The sequence below is a fragment of the Prionailurus viverrinus genome, chromosome C1 (genome assembly GCF_022837055.1).
Source record: "Prionailurus viverrinus isolate Anna chromosome C1, UM_Priviv_1.0, whole genome shotgun sequence".
Classification (NCBI taxonomy): Eukaryota; Metazoa; Chordata; class Mammalia; order Carnivora; family Felidae; genus Prionailurus; species Prionailurus viverrinus.
The window spans coordinates 2,417,256-2,443,781 of record NC_062568.1 but is presented as its reverse complement, the minus strand read 5'-3'; the positions used below and the strand labels follow the sequence as shown (position 1 = coordinate 2,443,781).

The window sequence follows — 26,526 nt, the reverse complement described above, 5'->3', positions numbered from 1 at the left end:
AGGCACCCCCAGGAGTCCACAGACCATACTTTAAGAACCACTGTTTTAGACGGTTGGTGGGAAGTTTGGGGTAGATTAATATACATGGTATACAGAAAAACCAAGCAAATTAAAACAAAGCAGCTATTAATTCTGGTGAAAATAAAAATTCGTGTAGGAAAGAAAAGTAACACTTAGCATGCACATAACCATAATAGTTCGTTCTGACAGCGATGATGTGACCATTGGGAGGGCAAGGGCCTGGAGCGGTTCTGTGGGGTTGGTTGGGGGAAAGGAGCACATGTGGGAAAAAAACTAAATTCTCTTCTTCTATAGTAAAAAGTTTTGAATAACACCTAAAACTGAAAAATCAAGAAGCAGCGATCAGGCAGGCTACTTAGAAATACAGAAGTAAGTATAGGGGCGCCTGGGTGGCGCAGTCGGTTAAGCGTCCGACTTCAGCCAGGTCACGATCTCGCGGTCCGTGGGTTCGAGCCCCGTGTCAGGCTCTGGGCTGACGGCTCGGAGCCTGGAGCCTGTTTCCGATTCTGTGTCTCCCTCTCTCTCTGCCCCTCCCCCGTTCATGCTCTGTCTCTCTCTGTCCCAAAAATAAATAAAAACGTTGAAAAAAAAATTAAAAAAAAAAAGAAATACAGAAGTAAGTACCAAAATAACCTGCTAAGATTGGTGAAAGTGGTTACCCCTGGGGAAGGGCAGAGGAAGGAAAGAGACAGAGGGCTGCTGGTTTTGACAAGCCTTTAACACTCTTTGTCTGCTTGAACTATGGATAGTTTAACTTTTCAATTTTTATTTTGAAAAATTTCAAATAGACATGAAAGTAAAGAAAATAGCATAATAAACCCACCCTCCCTATCTCCCAGATTCGACTACTGACAACCTTTTTTTTTTCTGAAGTATTGTAAAACAAACCAGAGACATCATGTCATTTCACTCATATTTTGATACATAACTAAAAATTTTAGACATTTTCATATATAACGATGCCGTTAGCACACCTTACGATTAATACTAATGCCTCGGTGTCCTCCACAACCCAGTCCATAATTATATTTCCCAGATTGTCTCCAACTAATCTGTCAGAACCGGAAGCAAAACAAGTTACACACATTATGTTTGGTTTTTACAACTCCTAAATGTCTGATAATCAGTTCCTTTTTAAGAGTCAAGAAACAGGGCAACTGGGTGGCTCGGTTGGTGGGGCGGCCGACTTCAGCTCAGGTCATGATCTCACGGTTCGTGAGTTCAAGCCCCGCATCAGGCTCTGTGCTCACAGCTCAGAGTCTGGAGCATGCTTCAGAATCTGTGTGTGTGTGTGTGTGTGTGTGTGTGTGTGTGCGCACGTGTGTGTGTCTGTGCCCCTCTCTCCCTCACACTCTGTTTCTCTCTCTCTCAAAAATAAATAAATAGTAAAAAAAAAGAGTCAAGAAACAAATATTATCTGAAATACAAAGAAGGAATTGTGAAGACAGTATGCCAGCAATCATATTTTGGTGGGGGTGGGAACATACAGGGGGAAAAAAATGAATGGAAAAAGACCAGAAGGAAATAAAATAGGATGCCAACAGTGGTTGTATTTGGGTACTAAGGATATGAGTAATTTTTTCTACTTTTTTGTATTTTCTAATGTTTTTTTGAAAACATGTATTAGTTTTATATTTTTATAAATGCTTATTTTTGCAGAAGTTTAAATAGAAAATAAAAGCCCATAGAAGAAAACTAACCTGAGTCAACAGAAAAGAACTTTGAATCTGAATTATGCCTGCCAGCATCAAACCCAAGAAATAAAAAGCTGCCTGATCTAATGAGCTACTAAAATATGAGAGTCATAAAAGAAGCACTCGAAAGAGGCAACCTCTGAAAAGCGCATTGGTCTTTAAGGTTTCTGTTGGAGGCATTGTCTAGTGAGCAAGCCTTCTGGCATGTGAAGGCTGGAGAGCAGGTGTGAAGTAGGCACGGGGTCCAGGAGGGCATGCTGGGCCTCCTTCAAACCAAGCCAGATAGGAAGTGCAAAGATTTGGAGTAGGGACAGCCATGGCACAAGAGCCACTAGATATACCCTACGCAGACCAGGAGACCACATGGTGGGTGGGCCTGGTTGGTTGGTTGTCCTGGGATGTCGTTTCGCATGAGTGTCTCTTACTCACAGTCAAGATGCATGAAATGAGATGTCAGATTCCAGACTCCTGTCCAAGGAATGGGGCACATTCAAGACCCTGGCAAGGAAGGCCTGAATTAATCGGTGATGGGGGGGACGGGTGCATGGAGCAGGCAGGTGGGAGGGTCAGGGAACCAGAGGAGGCCATTGAGGAGGGAGGTAGCCCCGCATCAAGAACCCAAGGGAATGAGGAGGAGAGCGGCCGAAGCCTGCGGCTAGGTTTGTGTGGAGTGGTGGTTTCTGGAAGGCGATGGCTTCGACTTAGAAGGAGCCAGAGCAGGGCCACCAGCATCATGCCACAACCACTGCAGTATGACTGCCAGTCTCACCTGGAGCTCAAGTGGAGAAAGTTTCGCATTTTTCCTTCGTCTACCACAATGTCGTGCTTTCTGGAGCAGGCATGATCGGCTATAGAAACGCTATTCCAACTTGCTTAACACGCTCACTAGAGTTTTTTAATGGCCACTAGAAAATCGTGGTCGTATATGCTTCCACCGAGCCAATGCCCAGATTTTTAGATCGGTAGACGCTGAAGGGTCCATCTTTGGCCTACTTCTCACATATTGGTGGTGAGAGCATTGTTCTCTGATTTAGACATTTGTGATTTTATGCTGTCATAAGGGAAAACAAACCCAGCTACATCTTTGTGCTTTGTGAGATCCAATTCTGGTACCATGAAATCCACTTTGACCATGTGAGATCAGTGACCTCGCTATCTCGTGAACACCTACCTCCAGCCCTTCCCTCTTGCTTGGCATTAAGGCCCTGCAAAGCTGAGACCGTGTCCTGTGTGCCGCACTCATCGAGACATCTCAATCTGAAGTCACCTTTGTAAAAACACCAACGTTACACTTTAAAGAGGTCACAAGCAGTGAATCGGACTTGATTACTGAGTCCTTAGACCTTAGAATCTCGGGGTCAAAGGTCAAAGTAATAAAGGAAGGGTCTCACAATTGCATCTCCCACAACATCCCTGCCATGTGCTGTCTGGCTCAGTTAGAAGGTGACAGTGTGCTCCTGAAGTTGCTTATTTCAGCTTCAATCAGTGGCAACCTCATTTCAGCCATTTATGCAGGCCAAAACCCATAAGGTCATTATTGACTTTGGTCTTTCTCTCACCCTTCACATCCAGTCTACCAATAAATCACCTCAGCTTAGCCTTCTAACCACCTCCAGAATCTGCCCCTTTCCTTACCACTGCGAGCACTGTCACCACCTGGGGCCAAGCAACCATCCCCCACCTGGACGGCTGTGGCCTCCTAACTCTTCTCCCAGCTTCTGCTGCCCCACTTCATCTTCTCTTTATACCGCAGTCAGAGTGATCCTTCTAAGTCAGAAATTAAGTCTTGTCTCTCCTTTTTAGAAACTCTCCAGTCTCTCATTCTGAATAACATCTAGAAGTCTTTACAATGGAGTTTTTTCCCCTGTTATTTTCTCCCTGTCTTCTCTGCTAGAAATGCATGGACTACAAAGTCATCTCGGGACTAGAGTCTCTTCTCAGTTCCTGGACCGTCTTTGTTCACGTGAGCATCTTGGCTCACTTTGCTTTTATCATCAAACTGACCTCTCCACGAGGTAGCACCTCCCCACCCCAGCTGCCGTGACCTAACTTCACTTGAGGTCAGACTTCCCTAACTGCCATCCTAGAATATCCATCAGGTCTCTGCCCATTCCCGGTAGTTCTAGGAAAATCTGTCCAGGCCCTGCTTCATGCACCCATTTATGAACGTTGGACATTGTGGGAGAACCATGCTGTCTACCAGTTCAGGCTGCTACTTAGGAGTCCTTTCATTTACTACTAATACAGCTGTTTCAAACCTTTACCCGTGGCCCCAGCTTTCCACTCCTCTTCCCTTCAAGATCCACCATTCCCCCAGGTGACTTTCCATTCTCCCTGGGAACCTGCTGAAGTCCACCCCCCGCTTCAGAGAGTCACAATCCCTCTCTGCCTTCCCTCGCCCATTCCCCTCTCTTCATGCAGTAAAACACGTGCCCATTCCAACCTGGGTTTCAGCCCAGTGTCGTCTAGGTCTTCTAATGGCATCGGCACCCCCCGAGCCACTCGCACTCTCAGTCTTTAGCTTGCTTTACATCTGTCACATCAGTTCTGAGTGCTAACAGCTCCCTCTTTGCAAAGCATCTCTAATCAGTCCTCTCTTCTGTTCCCATAGTCACCACCCCCACTCAAGTCCTTGCCATCCTCCCCTGGGATGTTGGGAGAAGACTGTTCATGGCTCTCCATTCTGTTTCCCCAGTGCTATTACATGACTTTCCAGAAGGTGAATCTGGTCCCTTTACCCTGTTGCTCAACATCCTCCCACAGCATGGTCGTAGGTTAGGATTACCGCCCCCACCCCCCGCCCCGAGAAGTCTAGTCTCCAGAGTATGACATGCAAAGACCCCACCAGCTCTTCCCCCATTTTTTTTTTAATTTTTTTTCAACGTTTATTTATTTTTGGGACAGAGAGAGACAGAGCATGAACGGGGGAGGGGCAGAGAGAGAGGGAGACACAGAATCGGAAACAGGCTCCAGGCTCCGAGCCGTCAGCCCAGAGCCTGACGCGGGGCTCGAACTCACGGACCGCGAGATCGTGACCTGGCTGAAGTCGGACGCTTAACCGACTGCGCCACCCAGGCGCCCCATCTTCCCCCATTTTGTGACCGTCTGCTGTCCATCCTCCAGGCCCCTCAGCCCCTACTCTTGCCACCGAAGGTTTTGCTTGGCCTAATAATTGCCATGCTCCTGAGACTTTGCATGTGCTTTCCCCTCTTCCTAGAATGTCCTTCCCCACATCTCTACCAGTAGCAATCCTACTTACCTTTGAGATCCATCTAAAATCCCGCTTCCTCCATGAAACTGCTTTTAGTCCTCCCTTCACTCATTTAGTAAAGACTCATTGAGTATTTGCTCTCTTCGGAAATTACACAAGGTACTGAAGATACAGGAATTGAATAGGCACCAAAATAGAAATGGTAGTCATCTCCTGATGGTGCACTTATGGAAGATTTTTTTGTTCTCCATTTCCCACCTGTATTTTGTTCAGTTTTCTGCAATTAATGTGTATTACCACTGTAGTGAAAGAAAAGTAAGAATTACTTTGAGATTTGTTTGTCCTGTTTTATTTTTGATAAACAGATAAGAGGTATTGGAATACGTTCATAGGCCGTATGGGAAGGCGAATAGAAAAGGAGGTGTTGAAGAGGAGAAAAGAAGGAACAGATTTTTGGAGCCAGCCCACAAAGGGGCGGGAGGCTCAGGACCCAAACCTCAGCTCCGGGATTAGCCTTCAGTAGGGGGAGGGGACCACCAGCACGCCCAGCCTGGAGGGGGTGAAGAGTGGGGACCCCTGCCACACAGTCTGGGAAGGTGAGCAGACGGGGGGGGGGGGGGGGGGGGTGCCCACCTTCCCTCAGAATCCTTTCCCCCATCTCTCCACCCCTGCAGTGCCTGTCCCCTGCACTTTACAGCCATTTGTGCACAGATCCGTTGTCCTACCAGATTTTAACATCCTCGTAAACAGAGCCCACTCTTAAGTTTTTCATCTCCTCCCATACAGCACAGTGTCATGTTTGCTCAAAAACGACTTCCTCAAGTGAATCGCATACCTGTTTTCACTTTTTGTTTATTTAGTCTGCTTAACTGGAATGGTGTTCCCCTGGAGAGGCACTTTTATCTACGGCAGCCTTCTTAGCTCTCCTGAGCTGTCTCCTGGGAGCTGAGGAGGGCTTTCCAGGGCTGTCGCTGAGAAAGGTGTGCTGCCAGCTTCCCCATGACGACCCCTCCGCAGGCTCTTATCCCACTGCTCTCGACGCTCAACCTGCCGCTGCCACACCAGCTGCTACTTGTGGGAACCCTGTGAAACTTGACAAAGAAAATGGTGTGCTCTTCCTGGGCGGACGTCTGCGGCAGGTTCATGGGGCCGAGACTCATGCACAGTATCCTGTAACTTGGGGCTTCGGTTAATGATAAGCTCCTTGTTGGGTTTTGTATTTTATCCTCAGACCCTGAAGTGGAAATCTTGCCCAAGCAGCTCCCGGTGAGAGACAATAGCTTCTAAAGAGATTCTGAGAATAAGAGAAAAGTTCCCAGAACATCCATCTTTAGTCCTTTGTAGAGGCAGGGGCAGAATTATCTTATTTCAGGCCTGTAGAGACAACCCAGGACCAGAGTAGCCTTTGGAAAAACTCTGCTGTGTTCTTGGGCCCTTCCTGTCCCAGTTTGCTAATGAGGGCACCAGCCAATTAGAGGCTTACCTAAGGTCCCTTCGGGGTAACAGCTGACTAAATTGTGAGCATCGATTTTGCTGCAAATCCTTGGGATTAAAATAAGAATTCAAAACAAAATATTTTCAAGAAATAAAAACAAAACCCTCCCCAAAAAAACTTTTATCATTTATGAGGCTGTCATGCAAAGAGCTAAAAATTATATGTGTTCAGCTTATCTCCTGCATTTTGGTGCCGTTAATAGTGTATTTGACTTAAACCTAAAGATTTGAGCCCTCAGGTTATTAAACAACATAAGGGGTCACTGTGTTAGTTGCCTTTAAAAGGACCTCTGTTTTTGAGAAATGGGCCAGTTTCATCTTGTTGAAAGGCTGGAGCTGAATGAGTGAACCTCAGTGGCTTTAGAAATTTGTTATTTCGTATTTCCATCTGAACCCAGTCCTCAGAAGCCTTCCTCCCTTACCCTCCCTACACTTTCTTCCCTCTCCCTCCACCTCTAGCTTTCTTCCCACACAGCCCTTGGGCCTCCCAGCCAGGCCACCACCCCTGCCCACCCCCGTGCAACTGTCTGAGGTAAAGAGAACACTTTTCAAGGACTGCTCAGGCGGGGTGCCCTCCTCCTCTGTCATAGGAATGGAATTCTTGTCTCCTAACCACATCCGGGCCTTCAGGCTCTTCTCACGTTCCTGCCATTTCCTAGGTTTGTGAGGCAAACACTTCAGGAAGTTTCCTTGTTTCCTCTTAGGCTTAGAAGTTTAGACAGCTGCCTCCCGATCAAGATGGGAAGGGGCCCAATTATAGTCTGGGGTCAGCAGACTAGGCTGATGGCAGGTGCCTTGAGACAGTAGAAGAGAGCACAGTTTACTCAGGCTTATTTTCTATAAAATAAATCTTGCAGAGAAGTCTAGCACATAAACCACCTTATAAACTAAAGCTAGCAAGCTCACAGCCCTCTGCTGCCCAGGCTCCCTCCTCACCCTTGGCAAGGGTCTCGGGTGGGCCCAGAGGGCCTCGGAGCCTCTCCACGCAGCAGGAGGAGACGTAGCTGGGTCTAAATGAATTATGTTGCTGACTGTGCTTCCATCTGTTATTTACTCTTTAAAGCTCCCATGGTCTTCTCGATTCTCTAAGAGGTGACCTGGACCTCACTCAGTCACAGCAGATCCAGCAGAGGAGACCCCCACTTGCTCTTCAGCCAGCTACCACTCACCCTGTGCCCACTGTAGTCACTAGCACCTTCTGTCACAGACAAGTCGCTGTCTGCCCCTCCTAGCTGTCTTTGAGCCCCTCCTCTTTCTGCCCAGTTCCTTTTCACACATGTTCTTGGCACCTTTGACTTCTCTCGTGTCCACGCCGTGCTCCCCCACCACTCTGTGACTGCCTCGTGTCCAGAGGTGTAAGAAGCGGCAGAAATCTGCCCCGCCCCCACCCCTGGTCACCCCAGTCTGCTTTTGTTCCAGTCAGGAGAATTTCTTCCCGGTAAGTTTTTTGAACCGAATAGTTCACATGCAGAAGCCCAGAGCTGCTGCAGAAGTGATTTTGTATCTAATTCCTTAAAGTTACGAATTAACCTCATCAGCAGGTCTTTTTTTTTTTTTCTAATTGAAATTTTAGTCAGTTAACATACCGTGCAATATGGGTGTCAGGAGTAAAATTTAGTGATTTCATCACTTACATACAACGCCCTGCACTCATCATAACAAGCTCCCTCCTTAATACCCATCACCCATCTAGCTCATCCCCACCCCCCTCCATCAACCCTCAGTTTGTTCTCTATCATTAAGAGTCTCTTACGGTTCATTTGCCTCTCTCCTCCCCACCCCCCCATATACACACGCCGTTTCCCGTATGTTCTTCTGTTTTGTTTCTTAAATTCCACATAGGAGTGAAATCATACGGTATTTGTCTTTCTCTGACTACTTATGTCACTTAGCATTAATACATTCTAGCTCCGTCAACCTTGCTGCAAATGGCAAGGTTTCACTCTTTTCTATTGAGAGTGTGTACACACACACACACACACACACACACACACACACCACATCTTCTTTATCCATCAGACACATGAAAAGATGTTCAACATCATTAGCAGTTTTTTAAATCAGAGATTTCTTTCTTATAAGGAGGCACTGACATTTTTTTTCTCAAAATAAGTTTTAAAATAGATTTAAATGGAAATGAACAATTTTCAAAGGGTAAGTTTCCTCACAATTTTGTATCTGTAAACTATAAAAAGTTGGTATGTACTGGAGGCATATTTCGTTTCCTTTACTTCACTGTCCCAGCCGAAATAGCATATGTTCAGCTGAAATATAATACAAATAATGCTAAATTTTGACTCTTAAATATCTAGATTCGGATCCAGTCTTGGCTGCCACTTAGGAGTTTGTGTGACTTTTCGCGAGCTGCCAGCCTGTTTTCTCAACCGGAAAATGGGCTGAACACTACACTCCCGCCAGGTACTGCTTAAGAGATTCTAAAAGGTAGCAGGTGCGAGCGCTCTGCCCCCAGACGGGGCCTGGTGCTGTCACGTGCTGGGCTCTTCCGTGGCTTACCTGGTGCCCAAAAGTAGGTCTTGAGGTGTACGTTACTCGCACCTTTCTAAACCGGGCTGTCTGCAGCCATGTGCCTTCCGCGGGTGTTGGCACGCTTTTTGGTCTGACATTTAAACAGTAGCGTCCTAGAGCGTGTGCAGGGAACTTGCCGCCTGCAGAAGGGGAGCGACCCAAATCCTGTGATGAAGCAAAGGAAAGAAGGACACGAGCTTCCTTCTGAAAGGGTTTTGTTTATGAAACTCCTCGTGGCATTTTTACTTTTTCCATGAAAAACTCTTTGTCCTTTTGTCTTCTGCCACTGGCCCCGGTTATGGACGGGGCGTTGATGTGAACACAGTTTCCAAATTGGAAATTAATGAGGTGTTTCATCCAGAGCAACCTTCCTCCCGCACTCTCAGGCTTGCTGCCCTGGGAACCCCACCCCCACCCCCTTGTGGGTCTTTGCCCTCCTGCCGCCCTTGTCTACACGGCAGCGATGGGCACCCTTGCTTCTCTGCTACCTCCCCAGTGCTTTCCTGGCTTAAGAATGTTTTAAATCTGTGCATCAGGTATGATTCCCACAGTCTCTGGATCGTGTCCAAGCAGGATGGGTTCTGCTTGCCTGAGGCCACTGTCACTGGGCCAGAAAGTTCTTGATGGCTCTTCAGAGCTTGCACTTCAGCCCTTTGTATATTCAGAAAGGAGGCTGGTGCACATTTCCTGGGATGCGGGGATGAAGGGGTGGGGGTGCTCAAGCAAGGTGAGAGCACTCCAGGAAAGCTCTCATGAGTGCCGTAGGCTTGACCTTGGTGGGGCTCGCGTGTGCTGGTAGGAAGGCTGCCTATCACCGGCGGATAAGGATCGATCTGAGGAGCAGAGGTGCCCATCAGGGGAAAGGTGGCGCACACTGAGATAATGCGGCTGGTGTGTGTGGTTCTCGAGCTTTGGTGAGGAGCGGTAGACTTGTCATTTTGCCAAGTCACAGATAATAAATTTTAAGAACTCTTGTGGATGAAAAGTGGCCTCTAGTCAGCGCTCAGCACTTTCATCAGAGGGTTCTGAGGGAGAAGCAAAGCTCTGTTTAGAGCGAGGACATAATGGGCTTGGGGTTGGCAGGGTGTCTCAGAACCTTGTGGAACTTACCGCAAAGTTTTGTACGTAAATATTTCAAAGGAGAGGACCCGGAGCTTTCATTAGATTTTTAAAGCAGTTCTTGGGGCGCCTGGGTGGCTCAGTCGGTTGAGCGTCCGACTTCAGCTCAGGTCATGATCTCACAGCTCATGAATTCAAGCCCCACGTCGGGTTCTATGCTGACAGCTTTGGAGCCTGGCGCCTGCTTCCGATTCTGTCTTCCTCTCTCTCTGCCCCTAACCCACTGGCATTCTGTCTCCGTCTCTCTCAAAAATAAAAAGCATTAAAAAAAAAAAATTAAAGCCGTTCTTGACCCACCAGTTTACATGAAAATAGACACCCAGTCAGGGTGGTTTGAGTCCCCGTGACCTGTGTATGGTAGTCACCCATATGAGCACACTGTGGTTTCCTGTGTCCTCTAGGAAAAAGGGACCCAGACCCCAGAAGGCCAGATGTCCTATGACTTGAATGCCTGAGGGATTGTAAGGTGTGTGAAAGAGAGGTGTGGAATGGAATGGAAGGGAAAGTTTCCCCAAATGTGCAAAAGACAGACTGTCAAACGAAATGTTGACACATAGAACGAGGAGGATTGACTGGGTTTGGAGTGAAATGGAGAAAAGGAAACAAGCTGAATCTCCAGGGGAAATCTTTGACCACAAGAATGAATAGGTCACGGCCCTGTCATTCTAGAGGAGGCTGGAGCAACTCCATTAATGGGGAATTTTCAGGAAATGTGGATGTAATACAAGGACAAGCATGGGCTGACCTTGAAAGGGGCTCTTCTGGAGACCTGCACACACTCCTTCCCCACCGGGACTGTTGGACGATACCTGGCATTGGCTCTTTCTTTTCTCTTGCATTAGGCACACTCAGGACACCTCCTGAGAGCCAAGTTCAGGGCCTACTTGCTGCAGCAGAAGAGCCATGAGCACAGTATTGGAATCACTTACACTTTTGGTTAGGAGTGGTTCTCAGAATAATCCAGAAAGTGTAGTTGGAGGATTTTTTTTTTTTTTTTCAGAAAATTAAAGTCTGATATTACAGGTCCAAGATTCTATAATAAGGCTCTTTGCACTGAGTCAAAGGAAAATGAGAATAGTTGCTGTCATTCTCTTCCTGTGCTTCTTGGCTGCCATTTTAAGAGTGTTGGTTCTTCCTTCGGGGGAGGGTTAGGGTATCAGGGGGGTCTCTCTAGCCTTCCACGGTAGTACCCGTGTTCCACAGAGGCTTTGTGGCGTGTACAGCCCCTCTGGGCTAGGCTCTCTCCTTTCCCCCTGGGAACACCTGTGGATCCCTCAAATGGCCTTTTTTCAGGAAGCGTATCTCTGAGGTTGTGAACAGAATGGTTTGGCTGATGAAAAGGAAGGCAGAGGGGATGTTTGCAAGCCCAGGCTGAGAGCTTCCGCTACTGATTGGAGCTCCCATTTCCCAAGCCCCCTCTGCCTCTCAGCTCTCAGTACATCTGGCCTTTCCTTGCTCGTGAATCCATTCCCCACAGTATCTATCTCAGAGCTTTTCTGCTTCCTTCATGCCCCTGAGCAGCTCCCCCCAACCCTCCCTCATCCTTGGCTAGCTGGTGTGAATGCTGTCACTTCCCCACTTCTTCGCCCCAGATTTGCCTCCCTCACCTCCCCTTTCCTTCCTGCCTCCTCTCCAGGCCACTCTTCCGCTCTCATCGATGGGTTGCCTCCACTCGGCCCGGGATCCGTTCCTTTTGTACCGGCTTCTTCCCCTCGCCCCATAAACACAGCCTAGTCCTCCGTCCTGCCAGCCTCCTGGAAGCCGTCATCCACTTGCATTGCCTCCACCACAGCTGTGCTCCTGTCCTTAACCCAAAGCTTCCCGAAGCTTCTTCACCTCATGACACACAGAGGAGATGTTGCTGTTTGAATGGCACAAGGGCCGTGGGCACCAGGCTGCTGGAAAGCGGGCTCTGGCTGCCCTGAGGGTGGTTCCTCCCCGACAGCTTTGCGGTTCCACTCTGCCCCCCACCCCACCCCACACCTTTCCCCCCAAAAAGCCTTCCTAAAGATCACCGGTAAGCAAATACTAAACACAAAGACATTTTCTTTGTTTTCATCTTCTTTAACATCCAAGTGGCATTTGACACTCGCTGGTGGTTAAGAGCTCAGACTCTGGCGGTGCTGCTGTGGCTCAGTTCCTGGCTGGGCCTTTTCCAGCTTATGACCTCGAAAGGTTACTTAGTGTGTCTGTGCCTCGGTGTCATTCTGCAAATGAGGATAATAAAACCTACATCATGGGGTCGCCGTGTGAGTTAAATGGCTTCTCTGGGGGAAGCGTCTTGTCTCGCTGTAAGTGCTATATAAGTGTCTGTTGGGGCTTTTGAGTACCTCTTTGCTAAAGCCCCTTTCTTCTAACATCGGACCCTCCTGATTTTTTTCGTATGTCTTTGAGCTCTCTTGTTTTTTGTTTTCATTCTCCACATTGTCTTTTTCCCCCCAAAAATGGAGAAGGTAGTAGAGAATGCAGCCTTGACGCTCATTTGCCCTTTGTTTCTTTCTTGAACCTTCCCACCAACGCCGTCATCTCCCCAGGCCCCAGACCCACACCCCGACTGCCTGCTACATTGCCCACCATCTGGATCTCCTCCCTGCACCTCAGACTCCCAAAAATAGTTGAACGTTTCTTTTTATTTTAAAAGGAATAAATTGCTCATCGTAGAGAACACAAGCAAATTTAAAGGATACGATACAAGCCAACAGTAATCCCACTGCAACAAGCACCAGCACTAAACTTGGGCGTGTCTTTGAGCTCAGTGGGTCTCAGCCCGGGCCGAGTCTCCCCAGGGCATCGATGTTTGGCAACATCTGGAGATATTTGTGGTTGTCAGCTTTGGGTTGCAGGAGGGGCTACTGGCATCTATCAGATAGAGTCCGAGGATATCACCAGACATTCTACGGTGTACAGGATAGGCCCCCACAACAAAGAATTGGTCCACTCAGTAGTGCTGAGGTTGAGAAACCCCATTCTGGACTTTGTCTTGACATAAATGCTCCAAATAGAATAAGTTGGAATTACTTTTCTCTTTCTACCTCCACCCTGCTTGTCCGCCTCTGTTCTCATCTGTCACACATTTGGCATCTACCCCCAGGCCTTCTCCCCCATCCAGTTTTGGTATTGATGACCACTCATCCCAACTAAGGAAGGGGCACTCCAGCAGGCCCTCCACCTTGAGTCCCCTCCTGCTTGGCCTGGTCTGGCCACCCATGTGCTTGCAGACCTTCTGTTGGCCTCTGCTGCCTGTCCACTGTCCACGCCTCAGAGTCTGAGCTCCCCGCGGGCAGGAGCTTCCACACTGATCGACCTTCATGCCTAGCTGGAACCTAATGCCATCCTGAGCCCCGAGTCGGTGCTTGGCAAAGCTCTGTAGAATGTGTTTGGATGAATGGTTGCATGAAAGAACAACCTGAAATAAATCCTCCTCATGATTCCCTCACAATCTGTCTTTGCAGATCCTTGGTGAATGGTTTGGTCGGACCATCATTCGCTCCTGCACCAAACTGAGCTACGAGCACGCACAGAGCATGATTGAAAGCCCGACTAAGAAAATCCCTGAGAAGGAGCTGCCCCCCATCTCCCCGGAGCACACCAGCGAGGAGGTACACCAGGCCGTCTTGAATCTCCACGGAATTGCAAAGGAGTTACGCAAACAGCGGTTTGTGGACGGCGCGCTGCGTTTGGATCAAGTCAGTCACTTTTTTTTTTTTTTTTTTTCGGTGCAACCAACAGATTTGACTTGTGCTTGAGCCCAGTGTGCGTAAGATTCAGCATGGCAGTCTTGGGACCTTCCCTCCTTTTTCCCCAGTCACAGCCCTAAAACGTTGTTCTCTGAGGCAGGCAGGAACTAACTCTCACCCGCTCTCCAAACTCCACAGACACACGAGGCCCACTGACATGAGCTAAGGCAAAAGGGTCGTGTCTGTGTGGGCGGCCCTGTGACCAGAACTCCCAGCTGGTCCTTCCTGGTAGGCCTGTAGCTCGTATTTGAGCCTTACCTCAATTCCTACCTCAAATCCCTCTGAATGGAGGTGAGAACAGGAAACATGGAAGTTTAGAAGGTAGTTGACCAGTATCGGATCATGAGGCTTAGAAAAAAAGGCATTTCTTCTTATCCCTTGTCTTCCAAAAAGAGTTATATGTTTATAATTCTGGATTCGTATTTGATTTTTTAACATTTATTTATTTTTGAGACAGAGAGAGACAGAGCATGAACGGGGGAGGGTCAGAGAGAGAGGGAGACACAGAATCGGAAACAGGCTCCAGGCTCTGAGCGGTCAGCACAGAGCCCGACGCGGGGCTCGAACTCACGGAGTGTGAGATCGTGACCTGAGCCGAAGTCGGCCGCCCAACCGACTGAGCCACCCAGGCGCCCCCTGGATTCGTATTTGAAGAAGCAGAGAGCTGAGGAGACTGTGGAAGGTTGACCGCTGGAGAAAGTGACGGCCCAGAATGGTATGATTGCTCTTTGAGTACCACAGCCATGCCGGTGGCCCTCTGGGACTTCGGCAGCTGTCACTCAAACCTGGTCACATTTCCAAGTCCGTTTCCACGCGCAGCAAATTATAGAGTCGAGTCCGTGTTCCGTGTATCGTGCGATTTTTTTTCTTATATTTCTTACCCAAACCCCCAAGAACTGCCCGCCTTGCCTGGTCACTGTGCTTGGGAAGTTTCTGGGTGTATGAAAAAAGAGTTGAGCCTCGGGATTGGCTGATGGAGAGGACTGGCAAGAGCGCAGCCTCACAGGGACGTCTTTCTCTGAGTGTCCCAGCTTGGAGAGATCTCAAAAGCCTTTCTAATTGAAGGCTCCATTTCATCCTACCCTTTGTGATAAGCATCACTAATGCTTCTCAGCGGGCATTACGAAGAGTTGCTGCCCTGGGCCTAAGATTAAGTTAGCGGCGTTTGGGGCAAGCGGATAGTCTGTTGTGCCCGAGCTTGAGGGACCTTCCGGAGCTCTCATGCTCGACCTCCCCAACCTGGGCTCAGGCAGCCTGAGCAGACCTGTCTGCTCACAAATGCTGATGGGCAGACCGTAGTCGCAGTGGCCGCCAAAACAGACCGCAAAGCCAGTAGAAGAGGGACCAGAGGCACAGGAGATGACGGAATATCTCCTTCCTTCTGTTCAGTGAAATTTTTTGTGGGGGTGTGAACACACCCCAGTTCTCACTCACCAGTGGCTGCCTGGTTGTCAAATCCAAGGATGCTTTTCAGTTCTTGCTTCCTAGACTTCTGTTCTGCATTTGGCCCTTTGAAGCTCACCTCCTGGTTCTCTGCTCCCCTTTGTACATCTCCGTTAGTGTCCTGCTGGTCGCTTTGCGGAAGCCTCTTCCTCTCCTGTCCCCTACAGGGTTCACATTCCCTAGGATGTACCTCACCCTCTATTTTTTCTCTGTCCACACTCCCTTCCTGAATGAATGCTCTACTCTTAGGATTCTAACTACTGACTGGTTGCTGATGATGCCAAAATCCGTCTCTCTGGCCCTGCCCTCCTTCCCAAGCTCTAGACAGGCTTCTCCACCTGCCTCTCCACCTGCCTTCTTGAACTTTTCACCTGGATGTCCCGTGGTCACATCTGCCAGTGTGCCTCATTTCTTCTGCAGGACCCAGTGATCAGTACCCACGGCATGCTGCGCGGGCTGGCTAACGCTCCCTCCTTCCTCGGTGCACCCCCCCACCATGTGTTTCAGGAGCCCTCGTGTGTTTCAGGAGCATTCCTAATTACTCCCAAACCTGACTGTGCCGGGTTTGTGTGTGTTGCTGTAATTATGCAGTCTAACTGACCAAATAAGAGCATAAAAAAAAGCTTTTGTTTCTGAGAACTAAAATTGTTTGAAAAGATTCAATGAGGATAAATCTTTAAAAACTCTGCTGTTTGGGTATGACAACTATAAAAGAGTAGGGGGTTGGGGCCCCTGGGTGACTCAGTCGGTTAAGCGTCCGACTTCAGCTCCGGTCGTGATCTCGCGGTCCGTGAGTTCGAGCCCCGCGTCGGGCTCTGTGCTGACAGCTCAGAGCCTGGAGCCTGCTTCCGATTCTGTGTCTCCCTCTCTCGCTGTCCCTCCCCTGCTCACGCTCTCTCTCTCTCTCTCTCTCTCTCTCAAAAATAAAAACGTTAAAAAAATTTTTATAAAAGAGTAGGGGAAAAAAATCATAAAATTCAGGAAGAATTCTGTACTCAGATGGCTTTACAGAAGTCTAAGTTCTCCCTCTCTTTTAAAGAACCAAAAACTATAAATTATAGACGATGAATTATGAGTGTAATTTATGCAGAAAAAATACGTAGATATCTAATCGGCATCCTCTTTTAAAGAGCTCTGTATTTTTAAAAAAACGAATGAATGCATATCTATATAAATTAAGTTAAAACAAGGGGGCGCCTGGCCGGCTCAGTTGCTAGAGCGTGCAACTCTTGATCACAGAGTCCTGAGTTCAAGCCCCCTGTTGGGCATGGAGCCTATTTAAAAATACCTTTTTTAGTTAAAAACAAGAACAAATTCAGTTGGAATAAATGTTTAGTGATAGATAGATAGATAGATAGATAATCTTCTGTATGATTCCCGTCTTTAGCCAGCTCCTAGAATAACTTCCCAACTACTGCCTCAAGCACATCAAATGAGAGGGTTTCTGTTACAACATTTTAGAGATCTTACCCTATCAGATTGTTACAAAGTTTGATTGGATTAAGTATATGAAATACTCTATAACTATGAAAATGTAAAGGATCAGTTAGGCGATCTCAGCTCACATTGGGATCCTAGGGGTGTGGTAGTCAAGAATGATCACAGATTACTGATTGACACTGACTGATCTGTTGGCATATCTTAGAATCAGAATTTTATTGCTGAAAATAACCTTAGACATCTGCATCTCATTGGCCCTCACAATTTGTAAATTAGAAAGCTGATGCCCCCTCAAAGGTTATATGCAAGTTGCTTATATGCAAGCTGGCTCTTTGTTCCGTTTTCCTCCACTTAAACCATGCTGACTTAAGAGAGAAAAGCTTTCCTTCAAAGTAAGAAAAGAAAAAAAAAAAACCCTCAAAAGTCCTAATTAGGTTCCAGTTAATTAAGGTTTGAAAATAATGGATGTACATCCTTGGAGTTGATTCCTTGGTTCCCCAGAAAACAAGTTGTGTGGACCACAGCTTTAGAAGGAGGAGCACATCAATCTCCCTCAGCAAGGGACACTGGCGAGATCCTTTATAAATCAGCTAAATGGCCCTATTCAGAAGTCACCGCATTTGTTCTCCGGTGCCTGCTGCCTGCATTTGCCCTCGCGAAAACCCATTTTTCCTCCGTGCTTTTGGCGTGGCCTGCTGCTTGGAGTTTCTCTCTGATGCTTTGCTTGCCTCCTTTTACCATGTCCACATTTTTGGTGGCAGTCCGAAAAAAATACGCCCTTTGGCACCAGCCTCAATGAGAGAGGCTCTGCGAGCGGGTCCGCCGTCGTGTCGCACAGTATGCCCTCGAATGCAGAATAAATCTGCTAAAGCAGAAGTTACACCTTTGTAGGAAATCAGTTCATCGTGATGACCTTCCGAACAAGTGAGGTGGAGGGTGCTCGGGTAGCGCCTGTTTGTCCGTCAGGGACAGACTGGTTCGGAGGCTGTGAGAGCCACAGCAGCGCAGGACTGCTTGAGCACTGGGTGCCTGCAGTCAGCCGCTCGGGCCGGAGCTGCCTCACCCACACCTGAGACAGTCTGGGCTGGCGCCAGCTCCCGGAGGACCACCCGCTAAAGTCTGGTCTGCTTCCCCGAGTATGCTGTCAAATGTTAGCAAGCTCTGTACGTGCTGTGGTGTGCAACAGATTGGGAAGCGCTGCCTTGGAGGTCGGATTACTTGCCTCAAATGTCTCTTTTACCTAGAGCTCGAACCTGGTTCTAAAGAGGTTCTAGCTCAGTGAAGTGACATTCCTGCGTTTTCACTGCCCCAAAAGCAAATGCAGGTGCCAGATGCATTTTTTTTTTTTTTTTTTTTTGCTTTTTGGTTGGAGGAGTTGAAGAGTATCCCTTCCAGGTGGTTTCTTCCCATCTTCATGCTTTCTGCGCTCATGTTCATTCTAGACTTTAACACGGATTCTCGTTTTATTTATGATCACATACGTCACTCCTCTGTTTCTTAAAAGGGGGGCCCAGTGTTTTTGTGTTTATCAGAAAAGTAACCATTATGGTTGGTCATCATATGCAAACCTTGAATTTTGAGGAAGGGGAACCGTGAGAAGCTCTCCCTCCTTGCTCTGGTTTTTGCTCTGTGACTCGGGCCTGTCCGACAGGCCTCGAGAGTGTGCAGAGCTCTGGTACTTCTGTTTGTGCCGACCCGAAGCGTGCTCCCAGCCAGGCTCCTCACCAGAGAGGCATATGACTCTGCCCATGACGTGACAAGGCTTCAGGCTCCTTTTCGAGTCTGTGCCTTAGCGTTGGCCTTAAAGAAAGGATAGCAAGGGAGGGTAGCGGAGTGGTAAATAGAACCGTCAAAAACGTCTCGGGGAGTATTGATCATTTTCAGGAAACTACACCAACACTTTTCTGGGGCTTTCCCTCCAGCCCGACATTCCTCAGGCAGGACGTAGCACTTCAGAGAGAGCCCACTCTGTGCCGGCTTCTTTGAGAAACCAGCGGGATGGCCTGCAAGAAACTGGGCCACTTTTGGGGACCCCCAGCAGGTGGACAGGGATGTGAATGGCTCCTACTGAGCCATTGACTTTCTGAATTTAGAGAAAGTTGTGGTGAAGAAAAGCTTATATTTCCATCTTAGGCGATTCCTCCAGCCCAAAGGAGCCTTTACTAAGTTCTCAGCTACATCTTCTAGGACTCCCTCCTGGCATGATTTTGAAGCCCAAACATCAGGCAGTATCTTTGAGTGGACTTGGTTATAAAGATAAACTTGTTGGTAAAATAATTTTTGAATACCCTGGGACCCAAGCTGCTGTGGCATGCTATTCTGGATGTCCTTGGCCTAGCCCAGCCATTGAGTTGGGGGTCGGCAGACTTTCTGTAAAGGGCCAAATAGTCACTATTTTAGGCTTTGTGGACTGTTGCAGTGTGAGAGGAGCCGCAGACAGACACGTGAGTGGGGCCGTGTGCCGATAAAACTTTAAGGACGCTGGAATTTGAATGTCACAGAATTTTCACGTCACAAAATAGTATCCTTCCTTTGATGATTTTCCAATCATTTAAAAATGTAAAAACCCCATTTAGTTCATGAGCCGTTCGAGAGCAGGTAGAAGGCTAGGTTTGGCCCGTGGTCCGCAGCTTGCTGACCCCTGCTTACGTGAAACTCGGCTCCGCCAACCCACGCAGCGCATCCTCGCCGCACAGGGAATCTGGGCTGGGTGATGGAAAACGTTGTGCTAAGTTAGCTCTCGGGGTGGTTTCATGCAATTAAGGAAATTATTCCTTTGATTAGTACCATGTGTAGCAGGTCCAATTGGAGGGCAGAAGTGGAGGAATGAATCAGTTTAGCACCAGTTCCCTTACCCTAGTTACAGTCAGGTAGCTTTAATTAGCCAGAAGCAAAAAGAGCAGTGGCTCTCATTTGCCACCTCTGCGTGCTTGCAACCTCTTCCCAGCGGGGGTCTCGTCCCCAGCCCACCTGCAGTGGTGCTGGCCCCTCCCTCTCGTAGGGCACGACTGCTCGTGGCAAAACAGGGCCCTCCGGAGGGCTCTCCGGAAGCTGTGTGGCATGTCCACCCCACCCCACCCCTGTTGCTGTATGTAGCAATACGTTTTGTTGAATCATACGTTTACAGTTATAGAGAGAATGTCTCTGTTCCTCCTCTCCAATACAGTTGTTTGCAAGAAATGAACATTCCAGCTCTCTACTGTTTAATTTTTGGGCAGTGTGATATTTGGTGCGAGGTGAAAGGGACGGGATATTCATCCTATCTGACTCTTCCTTGGTCTTATTTACATCATCACTGAAACACAAGGGTAGGCTGTTGATCAGACGGTAGGACATGTTTGTAGAATTGGTCTCTGTTGTCTTAGTCATAGAGTTCTTCCCTCGGCATGTGTTCCGAAAGCATTTCTTGGGTACCTTGAATGTGCTAGTTGCTGGAGATGAAGGAATAAGGAACGAAGGAATGAGACTCAAGTCCGGGTTCTTAAGTTTACAGTGAGCTGAAGGAGCCAGCAGACCACCCAGAAAATTAAGAGTATGGTGAGACTACGTTGGAGAGGACCAGCACAGTCTCAGGGGATCAGGGAAGATTTGCCAGTGGAGACAGTGTGTACTCTAGGATTTTCAAAAGGTCGAGGGGCTAGCCAGGCCCTGAAGGCAAGAGAAGGCGGTCCAAGCAAACTGCTAGTGCAGGCAGGCAAGGGGCAAGAGATGGCACATTTGGGCAATGGCACATTGTTCCAGGGTACGTGGTGCCGGTGCAGAGTGGGGAGAGTAGCTAGGAAAGGAGGCAGAGGCTAGGCCTTGAAGACTGCAGGAGTGAGCCGGGGGAGCCATGGAAGATTTTAACCATGGAAGTGATGTGATCAGGACTATGTTTTGGAAAGAGCTGATGGCTGTGGGATGGAGAGTAGACCGGAAAAGAACAAAACAGAGAAAGCTCATAATCCATCAGAGAAATGACGAGGGCCTGACATGAAAGAGAGGCCATGGGGCAAGAGAAAATCACAGATCCAAGAGAGGAAGGAACACGGAGGCTTGACAAATGGACAATCTTGATTAGATGGGAGGGAGAATGGAGGAATCGGGTCTCTGGTTGGGGCACATAGATTATACAGTACAGTAGGTTGTATTGACCCAGGCACACCTGGATGGAAGAGTTGAAAAGCAAGATAATTACTTCTGTTTAGGATCTGTTGACCTAGGGTCTGTTGAGGGGTCCACTGGAGAGGGACAGGTGGAAGTGTAAAGTGAGCATGTGGGCGTAGGGGTTCAGGGGTCAGCCGGGAAGGTTGGCCTAGAGGTAACCATTTGCTAGCCAGGAGCATCTAAACGGTCCGTAAGCTGTTTAGGAATGAGCTCTAGTGCGGAGGACTCTGGAATGAGCAGCCATGCGGCACTAGACAGGCAGGAGGGTGAGAAACACTTCCTTGTGCCCAGTTCTTAGGTAGTCTTCTCTGATCCCCCTCTTTTCCCTAGAAAGGAGGCTTTATAGCAGATTACAAAAGCATAAGTTAAATTCCTTTGTCTATAAAAAAGTAAGTATATTCTCATGTTATAAAATGTAGAAAATATAACAGTGTGAAGAAATCAAAACTACCTATAACTCTGTCACCCAGAAAGAGCCACTGCTAATATTTTGTCATATTACAGTTCCTTATGAATATCCTCCTTAACACTTCATGGCGAGAGGGAGGAGTGGTTAGCATAACATACATATAATTTTTAAGTCATGCTTTTTAATATTATAGAATGAGTTTTTCTTATGCAATTCAAAATTCTTCTAAACCATTTTAGTGCCTATGTAATATTTCAACATATTAAATGCTCTGGAACACTTAACCATGCCCCAACTGTGGATATTTAGATTATAGTTTTATTATACAATAAATAATAATGCCATAAGCTACCTTGTGTTCATAAGTCTTTGCTCTGATCTCTGATTATTTCCTTAGGACGGTCCTAGAACTATGCTGATAGAGTCACAGGTACAGACATATTTAAGATTCTTCAGGGGCGCCTGGGTGGCTCAATCGGTTAAGCATCTGACTCTGGATTTCAGCTCAGGTCATGACCTCGCGCCGTTCATGAGATTGATTCTCTCTCTCTCTCTCTCTCTCTCATGTGATTCTCTCTCTCCCTCTCTCTCTGCCCCTCCCCTGCTCGCTCGCTCTCCCTCTCTCTCAAAATAAACAAACTTAAAGAAAATAAAAAGAATCTTCAAACATTGCCACAGTCCCTTCCAGAAAGGTTGTACCAACCTCTCCTCCTGCCAGTAGCCTATGAATACTGGCACCTGTTGTGGAACTGTCAGGAGTTCTCTGTCTACGAGGGGTGTATCTGTCTGTCTATCCCTGCCTCTCTTTCCCTCTCTCTCAAAGTTGTGTCTAGGTCTCCTGAAATATCCCGGTGGCCGTGATCTTGGGTTATTCCTTCATCTTTCCTGTTTTGTTGATTTTATTTTCATGAGGTCTTGCTTATATAGACTCTTCCTACGTGCATTAACCATTATAGAAAATACTCCTAAGAGTCCTTAAATCTAAAATGACCGAAAGAGGTGGTTGAAAGCATCTTGTTAACCCCTTGCTGAAGCCGAGACTGGAGAGCAGCCCCTCACCCCAACCAGGTCCATCTTTCTTCTCATTAGAATCAGTAAAGAAACCCATCCTCTTTGAAATGGTTCTGAGAATTATTGTTGCATGTTTAGATCCTCAGAGAATATTTGTAACTTCACTAGCTTTATTTGTGGCTCTTACCTCCTGTGTATAATAGCTTTGAGTTGGCCTGAAGTGAATAATTATAAGGAAATCCAATTGAATTAAGACTACAGGGCAGAATGGCTCTATGTAATCTTTGCCACCATAAGAATTGCTACACTTCTCTCAACTCTTGGTTTCGGCTCAGGTCATGATCTCGAGGTTTATGAGTTCAGGCCCTACATCAGGCTCCACGCTGACAGCTGGGAGCCTGCTTGGGATTCGCTGCCTCTCCTCTCTCTCTCTGCCCCTCCCCTGCTTGCATGCTCGCTCTCTCTGTCTCTCTCTCTGTCTCTCTCTCTCTCTCTCTCTCAAAATAAATAAATAAAGTTTAAAAAAATTGCTATTGCTTCTTTTTAGGGTAGACATAAACAGTACAGGAAGGTTTCTACTGGAAGGTCAGGCTTCTGTTTAAATGTTGACAGATGCACATTATTTCAGCCATGGAGACAGTTCTAGAATTAGCAAGGCTTAAAGAACATCAGCCTGTCAGTTTTTCCCAGTTACCGCTTTCATACTAACTCTATTAGTGAAATTTTCATTTAAATGTATCTAACTCATTTATAAATAAGTCTGTAGCTAAGAATCTGTGCTCCTTTGAGCGAATCAGCACCCGGGTCATCTGCATGGCCTCTGTGGAGGGGAGGAGAGCAACAGGGCAAAATGGGCTGCAGCCTCAGGCCTCGGGGAGACCTGGGAATACAGGGAGTCCTGTGAGAGAAGGGGGGGGTGAATCAGATGGCACTCTGATTCCACACAGAGTCTGGGAAAACAGTCCGTACTTATGCATCCCAACAAGAGACAGACCCGAAAACTTGACCTAGTTGTATAGACGTAACACTAATTACAGCCACTGTGGGAGCTGAACACTATCTGTGGCTTGTTAACATACACATAAAAACTCACACATATCATTAAGTGTCAGAGTGACTGTGCCGAGCAACTTGTTATTACAACCCCAAACTCTTCATGTGCTCACCCTTCCTTTAGGCATGCCACATAGTCATTTACTCGTAATTTTCAAAAATTAGAAGGAATATGGGTAGTATTATTCTGGAAGCTATTAAAAATACAGACTCAGACATGATCTCGGACCCTCACCAGGCAGATATTTCTTAAGTTCCTGTTGTGTTACAAGTACCGCTCACAGCTCTATAAAGGAGCCTTAGACAGTGGAAGACGAACTTCCTACCTTCAGGTTGCACAGTGAACTTGAGAACTCTGTGTACTTACAAGAAACCCCAATAAGATAAAAGCAAGGGCATAGTCCGCTGTCGCGGGGCAGAAGGAATAGGTTATTAGGTAGGGTGGGATTCGTAAAAGAAGGCTAGCTTGGGAAGGGAAGCCCCGACTCACTCGGTGGTGGAGGGTGGGGAAGGGCATAGCTGGCGAGGAGATGCTGAACGGCATGGAATGCCCACCCTGTTGAGTCTCACCCTGTTGAGACTTCATGGGATACACCCCATCGCGCTGCTCTCTCCTCTGCGTTCTTTCCGAACCCACTGAGAAATAGACACACAAGTCAGACTGAGGTCGAAATAATCCAGTACTGATAAAGTTTGCATGAGAGAAGGCAGCTTGAGCAGGTTCCAGCATTTGCAATAACCCAGAAACTAATGTTATGAAAAGAAACTCTGGTTGGAGTGATTAGAGGGAGCAGAAGGTAGCCAGAGACAGAAATGTGCTCCCTACCAGACCGGGTACCCCAGGGATGGTCCTAAGTGTGACCTTCACTACTCTCCAGTGCCCCTAGGAGGTTCCCGGGCAGTGGCCGCTGCTATGGCCAGAACAGACCCTCAGCAGAACTCTGAGGACTGTGTTTTATGATTTTACCAAGTGAACTTGGCTCTTACCCTACTTCTAGAAGCTTTTCACTTGCCTGCTTCTTTCTGCTTGCCTCTGTCCAGGCTCATTTCTTCAAGAAGGGAAAAGCACACCCCGCCCCCCCTCAAACCTGTCTTAGTTTCGGGGAACCTGAAGACTGAACCTCCAATCCCGCTGCACTGGCCAGCCCATCCTTCCCTCCCACTTAGGGCTCCCCTAGCACTTTGTTTATAACTGTCACCTGTCTTGATCACATTGTCACACTGCTTTGTCATTTTCCATTTTCTTCCCTGTCTCCTTCTCTGAGACAGTGACTTCCTTAAGGATGGCGCCTTGTTCATCGTTGGATCTCCACCCCCTGCACAGTGCTTGTTTGTAACCAGGTGTTTCAAGGTCTCGAAGCATCTCTGTACTTACTGGTCTTTTTAAAAGATGATAGTGGTTGTGATCTTGGAGAGGGACTGTAGCTCTAGAAGAAAGCCGTGCTTATGTAAGAGAATTAAATGCACATTATAAATCAGAGGTTTCCTCCCCTTTTGCATAAAAGGGTTGGGTGTTTGATTCCTTGCCAAGGCATCCAGGATTTAGAAGAGGGTGTAATGAGGACTTTCTCAAGGTGGAGCTGCCTGGACAGGTGTGAAGAGGCAGGAAGCTTCAGCACCCCAGGGGGCTGGCAGTGCTTCTGAGGCATCCCGAGCACTTCCGTGTTCACCTCTGTGTCCCCAGACCAAGCTGTGCCCCTCAGGGAGCCTGGCAGAAGAGGCTCTCCAGGAGAAGGCAGAGACCCCCAGTGCGCTACCCTGCGAACAGAGATGGGTTCAGGCTTGTCGGAGAACTGGCTTGCCAGCATGGAAAGGTGGGCTGGGCCCCAGACCCCCCCACCTGCCTTTCGCAAGTTTCCATCTGGAGCGGGCTGATGTCAGCTGCTGTCCCCCACCCGCATGACAAGATGGGAATGGTTTGTATAGCATGATGAGATCCCCAGTCTGTGCTTCCTCTGTGAGTTCCGATCAGAGCCTGGTTTTGCTGTTCATGGAAATGATTTGCACCAGACAGAGGTTCTGTGTTAGTTGCTGCTGGGCTGTCTGAGAAGAGTAGATACCTCACGTCACGGTTCAAATTGAGAGTGTTCCCAGATGACTCAGACTTAAGTCCCTAGCGTTTCCAGGGGGCAGAGAAGGGAGGCAAGGGGCTCTCACTCTGACAAGATGATGTATAAGAAACTTCTGGGGGTCGAGCAGGGGAGTGGCCAGCACCCCTTGTTCCTCTCTGAGATGCAAGCCTCTCAGGTTCCAGGCCTCTCTGTCTTTTGGGTAATTGTATTCCTGATTAGGAAGGGCTTGGACTCTCCCTTTTCTGTTCACAGGGCATTCTGCACGTCCTCACCCTGCCCCCCGTCACACCCCACGTCACTCGAATGTGAGCCAAACGGCTACATAAGAGATGTGGAACCCTTTGACGTTAGTAAAACCTGCACTGGGGAAAGGGAACCCTGGCAGCTGATCCTGGGATTTTACCATGACCGTGTCCCCGGGGCTGGCCCAATTGATTTTGGTTTCCATGGTTCAGTGAGCCAGGGGGCTCTGCTCCTTTTTGCTGTCCTAAACTCCGCTGCCGGATTGAGTTCCCCCAAGGCTGCTTACACCTGTCACTCAAGGACCTGCAGTCTCCTGAAGCAGATTTCATGGACCAGTCATGTTTCCATAAATAATCCAGGACAAGATAGAAGATTGCTAGGTTTGAATTTTGCCAAACAAGGATATTGTCTTTAAAAGCTCGTTACCGTCTGGGGCGCCTGGGTGGCTCAGCTGGTTAGGCAGCCAGCTCTTTATTTCAGCTCAGGTCACGATCTCACGGTTCGTGAGTTCGAACCCCACATTGGGCTCTGTGCTCACCGTGCGGAACCTACCTTGGATCCTCTGTCTCCCTCTTTCTGGCCATCTCTCTCTCTCTCTTTCAAAAATAAATAAATGTTAAAAAAAAATTTAAATAAGCTAGTTAGCATCTATTGTCATAATTTTATAAATGAAAACGTTTTAGCACCGAAATGAAGGAAAGGCATGTTTTACAGTATGAAGCAGTCCTTTACATTGACTTGGTTGAGCTTTGTAGAAAACCTTTCTTTTTGTTAACCGCAGACCAGCCTTTGAGGACAACTGGGTTGCACCATCAGCTCCAATGCCTCCTGGCTTTGGAGACCATCTGTGACGGCCTGTGTTTGGTGGGCCCTGAGTCCCACCAACCTGCCTTCCTGACTCAGCCGT

At 47.8% G+C, this 26,526-nt stretch overlaps 1 protein-coding gene across 9 annotated transcripts in view; it reads left to right on the top strand.

Moving 5' to 3' along the window:
• DIS3L2 (DIS3 like 3'-5' exoribonuclease 2) overlaps positions 1 to 26,526 on the top strand; it is a 350,479-nt gene that overhangs the window by 258,568 nt on the left and 65,385 nt on the right. For all 9 annotated transcript variants that reach the window (XR_007154750.1, XM_047870804.1, XM_047870806.1 and 6 more), the window contains one exon: positions 13,518 to 13,751. Coding sequence is in view for 8 of the 9 variants with exons in the window: in XM_047870804.1 (XP_047726760.1) it covers positions 13,518 to 13,751 (234 nt within the window). In the remaining variant the exon portion in view is untranslated. The remainder of the gene's footprint in view (positions 1 to 13,517; positions 13,752 to 26,526) is intronic.